General features: G+C 44.7%; 1 protein-coding gene across 3 annotated transcripts in view; it reads right to left on the bottom strand.

Annotated features, from left to right (window-relative positions):
- Nucleotides 1–5,735, bottom strand: part of zbtb16a (zinc finger and BTB domain containing 16a) — a 147,910-nt gene extending 142,175 nt beyond the window's left edge. The window contains exons 1-2 of one of the 3 annotated variants that reach the window (XM_044221764.1): nucleotides 5,586–5,735; nucleotides 1,111–2,437 (exon numbers count right to left, since the gene is read on the bottom strand). In XM_044221764.1, coding sequence (XP_044077699.1) covers nucleotides 1,111–2,348 — 1,238 coding nt within the window. In that variant the 5' untranslated portion in view covers nucleotides 2,349–2,437; nucleotides 5,586–5,735. Of the gene's footprint in view, nucleotides 1–1,110; nucleotides 2,438–4,876; nucleotides 5,017–5,585 lie in introns of those variants that run through there. The other 2 variants (XM_044221762.1, XM_044221763.1) reach the window with 2 other exon arrangements.
- Nucleotides 5,736–6,059: the final 324 nt, after the last annotated feature.

Here is a 6,059-nt window from a genome sequence, read left to right on the forward strand (position 1 = left end):
ACTTTAACCACTGTGCATTCCTATTGATTTCAGCAAACATTACAGGGTGAGAAGGTGGCCTTCAAGTAAGAAAAGGCCTCCGGTCACAGAAACACTCTGACTGTGCAAAATCCACAAAGAAGTGATGCAAGTACATTCCACAAGGTGCTTGTACTCTGACTGGGCTGAAACTTTGACAGATGCAGATATATACAATGACATATTATACTATGACATGAAACGCAGTTTTGAAAAAGGCTCCACGTGAGTTTCAGTATTTTGAGTGAAGTTTCCAGGCCTTAAGATTTATTTATATACAGTGACTGAAATACAGCCACTCCCCTGTCCTAGAACTACCTCCTTGTCTCAGAGCCCAGGTTCAGCACTCATTTCCTGGGCTGACCTTCTACTCCAATTATCAAGCTAATAAGGACCCCCCTTGTGCAGCTATTGGAAACAGGAGGTGAGTCGATCCAGGATGAGGGGGTACCACTTTGGTAAGTGTGTGTGATAGCTGCCGCCCACATCTTGTAAGGTGTTACTAATGGTCTTAGACGATGTTACGACAGCACTACTTCGGCAGTCACCTTGGCAGGCTTGGCAGTTTTTGAAGGAGTGGATCTCTGGGCCTGAGCCACAAAGAACTAAGGTTTGTGTCTATTACAGAAGAAGGACGTCACTTATTCATATATTACAGATGTTAGGGGGTTATTTTGTCATAATCACTGACACACAAAATGAGTGGTATTAGCTTAAGAAAGCCAGAAGAAAACAACTAATTTCCTCTACTCTCCACGAAACAAGCCTTCTAAAGACTACTGTATCTGTATCTACTGTATCTTTTTTTTAAATTTTTTTATTCCTAAGCCAAAAACATGGGTGACAGGGAATCAGGTGTAAGTCACTTATAGCAATCATGTAACTGATATGTATTATTAGTAAGGTGTTTGGAAATTATGAGGCCAAATGACTTAAGACTTTCACTTTCTACTGCACACAAACCACAAAAATGTGATTCATTGAAAAACAAAAAACAAAAAAACAACAGCTGTGCTGAAAGGCTGAAAAAGACCATACATTTCTGTTCCAAAACAATTAGCAAGCAGCTACTCAAAAGAAAGCTTGGCTTACCTGTGCTGCTCCACAGCTTCGTTATCTGGTAGTTCTGCACCGCAAACATTGCAACGTTCATGTTGGTTCCTGCCGTCTGGTTTCATGCCCACTGCCAGCTCCCCGAGCTTACTGAAGAATTCTCTCTGGATGAAGCTCTGAGGCAGGAGTCCCCCGTAGGCGCTGAAGTCCATAGACATAGCCAGGGCTGGGGATATGGGGAGAGTGGAGGCCATGGATGCCGGCATTGACATGATGGCATCTGATTTATGATTGACAGGTAGGGAGTACAGCGAGGCCAGATGCTTCTCTGTCATTCCGGCCATTGCTTCCAGCCCCATCTGGCTGACTTCAGCTTGAGGGTCGCCCATGCCTTCATCGCGGACATAATGTAGCTCGCGGGCACTGGTGATTACGCTGCTCCTGGTTGGTGTTCCTGGACCATCTCGGTTTCTGTCCTCCCCACTTCGGTCTCCATTGCTGGAGGCACTGGACTCCATGTTGGGTGGGCTCTCATGGCCATTGCCACCCATGTCCACTTGCATCATTTCAGTCTTGATCTCAGTCATCAGGTGGTGGGAGTTGCCGTGGACAAGTTGTTCACCCTCAAAGCCCTGCTGGAGCAGAGACTGGCCGATGCTCATCAAACTGTCAACAGCAGCTTTGGTGGGACTCAGGGTGGAGACACCGAAGGAGGTGGAGACAGAGGGACTCTGGTCCAACATGCCAGCCATGATGGAGACTTGTTGGGTACCTGACAGATAGGGACTCTCCACGGAATGCTTTTTGGAGTTCTTGGCTCCATTGTGGCCTTTGCGCTCATCATCCTCCTCTGTGCTCCCATCATTAACATTGACCTCCACGTCATTCTCATCTGAGGACTGGATGGTTTCCAGGATCTTGAGACATTGCTCTTCCAAGTATTCAATCTCCAGGATCTCTGCTGCATACAGAAGGTCATCTAAGTCCTCCACCTTGGCCTGGAGCGTGGCAGTGTAAGCATACTCCAAAATCTGCTGAAATGTCTTTGGTGAAAGAAAGTCCAGGGTGTAATGCTGGCTGCTGCGGTGGAAGAGGATCTCAAACATCTTGCTTGTGCAGGCTAGCACAGTCCGGTGAGCGTGGAACTCCTGGCTGTCTACCATGATGACCACGTCACACAGAGTCCCGGCCAGACGCATCTGGTTGGCCTTCTGCAGCAGGGCAGTGGGGTGGTTGGGGTTCTGGAGCTGGATCATACCCATTTTAGTTAAATCCATTATGTCGATGCAATCCACGAGGCCGACTCATGAGGCTCGCCTTCCCCACTCAGCAGTGTTTTTAGCTATCTTTGTAAACAAGATGAAACCTGGATGGAGAAACAGAATGAGAAAAAAATATATCAGTTCTGGTAAATTCTGACACAACAGCAAAAATGTTGTACAGCACAACCACTGGTCTTTACACTTTCAAATCCAATAATTATTATTTTTTAAATTGAATGAATTAATGAATGTTCTTTTTTAATAAAATGCAAAAAAATGCATAAAAAATTGTCATCTTTCACAAAACTATACAAAGCACGTTAATTAATTACATTTTGAAAATAAAATGTAATTATTTGTCACTAAATGTATTTAAAGTATACCACTATTTATTTTTTTAAATGGCAAGTGTGAAGTCAGTGGAGTTTCAAATTGCAAATATCCTGCAGGGATGGTAAACACAACTCAGTGCAGAGGCATTGTTCTTAAAATCAGCAGAGAGTATTGACTGTAGATTTCTGAAGGGAGACAATTTGTGAGCCGTCCAACAGGCTCACCCTGCATACCAATCAGTCCAACATATGTTATGTTAAAAAGATGTCTTCATTCGGTTATCTGATGGGGATGTACACAGTTAAACAAGTGTGAACTGCGGTTTTTCACTGCTGCTTGGCTCACAAAGACCGTCAGCAGCCTTTCTGAAATTAAATAGCATCTTACTCAGTATTCCCATCACAGACGGGAGCAGAGAGCAGCGGCCAGAAATGGATGGAAAGGAAAGCAGGACGAGGAAAAAGCACACAACGCTGCAGCACCAAACACCCTGCTCTGCTCTTAGTCACTAATGTCGAATATCCAAATGAATGATTGTCCCTGTGACTGCTGTTAACTTGATTATCCAAGTTAGCAGGGCAACATGTTGCTCCACCTCATATCTACAGCATACTTTGACCATACACTAAAATAATGAGGAGAGGGTTGAATTAAATAGTCTCACCACTATATGTACTTTATATGAATGATTGTCTCTGAGACTCCTGTTAACATGATTATTCAACTAATTATTATGACCTACACTGAAACAATGCTCTCTTTATTACTACAATTAAATAAACAGTCTTGCCACTATATATACTCTAAATGAATGGATGAATCCATTGACCCACATCCTGGATGAGCTCAATGATGTCCAATTTTTATCTACTCAATCTATTCAATATATGAGGTTTTTAAAGACACATTTTGTAGGCTCATTTAGTTCTGTTCATCGTGTTCTATTTAGAACATTTTCATTTCCTTTTAGAATCGCCAATTTAATTTTCAAAGAGCTTAATATTCATTTCAAAAATGAGGAATAAAACGAGAAGTTTGTGAGCACTTCTTTTCTTTCCTCCCTGCCTGAGAACAACGCACACACAGACTCGAAAGAAAGAGGAAATAGCATCAGTCTTCCAGCTAGACGAAGACTTGAAAAAAAGAGGTTCAACAATTATTCTCAGATATCTAAGCTCGCTTCAAAAACCTACAACCACACAAGCCTAAATCTGAATACACAGGAGGTAAAGGATGCTGGCAGCTATTGTTTGCAGTGAGGATCATGGAAAATAAATAGCATTGCCGGCTTTTGGGACTGCACAGTTTGTTTTTTCATTGATAAAATCGATATAGGAGCTAGGTAATGATGAAACCACAGGTTCTCATCTGACTGAGATCAGCCTCTCGGTCAACAGAGGTCATGCCTAAAACCCGACATTATCTTTATTACAGGTATGCCAATAGCTGCGATTTATGGCCCCGTAAACGATCAATGCTTGATGCGCTCTGTGGGCTATCAACCAAGCGGTGGCTTCACTGGGACACAATGTAAAGTTGCTGTTTGGGGACTTTATCGCGTCTGTTAGCTTTCTATTAATAAAGGACAAGGCTACGTGCGTCTAGACAGCATTAATATTGGCCAGCCGCACCAGACAAATTATACAGCGCGTTATGCATTATGCAAAACATCACGCACTACATTAAGTACATTAAGCCAGGAGAGATTTTCTCGCTGGACGACAATGTAGACCGCTGACAATAACCACATTAGGCCGACTTCACAGAAAGGCAGCATAATCAATCTGATCACGAGTTGTCTGCCATAGCGCGCCTTGGCGACCCAGCCACAACAAGAATAAACAGCGTTCAATATTCCAGACCACGAGCCACACTGACAGACACAAATGTGGAGAAAGCAAAATGGTACAGCGTCTCTAAGGGGCACAATCAGAGACACTGAGCGTGCTAAAAAGTATACACGAGGCAGACAGCTGCCAGAATCTCTCGCCGATTCAAGCCAGCTCTCCTCTGATCATCGCACAGGTGGACTTTGTTTGAGGCAAGATGAAATACTCAAATACTGGCTCTTTACAGCTAACGAGAAGGAGGTGTGATCTTGAGAAAGATACCTAAAGGATAAAGGGAAAAAGAGTGAAAGGGGAAAGAGAGAGATCAGACAGTCTCGATAACAAATCAATTTGCCCTTGCATCTGTTACCAGTTCCCCACCTCACAGTATGCTGCGCGTGCTACTGCAAGCCGATTATTGGTAACCAATCAAACATCTTTGCCTGTCAATCAATTGTAGTCTGACTGTACAGTGACTGGATTTTGGCTTGTTTCGAGATTAAAGACCAGTGTCCCCAGTCCTCATCATGATGTCATCACGGCTAAATAAACCACACTGGTGAGTCTGGAGACACAAGGACGGACAAGAGTGTCGTTGTCTAAAAATTGCATAATTTCCATCAAAACGAGCAAACGCGATTTCTCCAGTAAAGTCACATGGGGGGCGTCATATGTTGTCTGGGTCCCGGTGAAACAGCCAGACCTCACGTCCTCTGGCTGCGATCTCCAGCATACTAAACCAGACCGAGAGGAGGGGGGGGGGTTACGTCAACCTTAACATCTCTACAATAGACTACCGTGCGTTAATGCAAACTTCAACACCTTGCAGCGCAATCAGGTAAACACTTGTTTTCATCCAGCACTCCGGTGCGCAGATCCAACTTGCGTGCCAAAGTCGCGTTTACTGTTAACTTCAGCATGAGGTTGAACGGGGACAAGCAGAACGATCCCCAGCGTTATACATGCATCAAAACATCCACATGGTGAATGAAAGTACACAGAGAAAACAGTGGTAGACACATGCAGAGTAGCGTGTCTGGCACTTGTCGCCGGGAAACTGCAGCTGCGTTTAGCCCGGATTGGTACTCACCTAAGTTGCACGTTTTGATTCCGTATAGTGCAGGGGGAGTGGGGCTACAGCATAGTAAGGCAGTTCGCAGTACCCGCTCTCTCTACACGCACTAACTCCTTTCTTCTCTCGCCTTAGCAAATCAACACGGCGCTGACGTCAACGCAGCCAGTCAGCCAGACGAGCAGCAGGCAGGCGGGCAGCCGGCGCTGCGCTCCAGCCCATACAAACACTAAGAAAGTGAGACACCTAGGGGGCTGTCTCATGTCAAACGGCTGTGTTACAGTATGGCAGTGAAAGGTTAGCGACACTGCCCTCCCTCCAGCTGTTTGAATGCACATATAGCCTATAGTGGTTCTCAAACTCCAGCCAGGGGCAGACTGAGGAAAAGTCAAGTACTCCTGAAGCCCCCCTCTAACCATTTTCAATCCATTCATTATGTTTAAGAGGCAGCAGAGTACAGCACAGGTGAATGCAAAGGTAGGATAGGGGGAA

The sequence above is a fragment of the Siniperca chuatsi genome, linkage group LG14 (genome assembly GCF_020085105.1).
Source record: "Siniperca chuatsi isolate FFG_IHB_CAS linkage group LG14, ASM2008510v1, whole genome shotgun sequence".
Classification (NCBI taxonomy): domain Eukaryota; kingdom Metazoa; phylum Chordata; class Actinopteri; order Centrarchiformes; family Sinipercidae; genus Siniperca; species Siniperca chuatsi.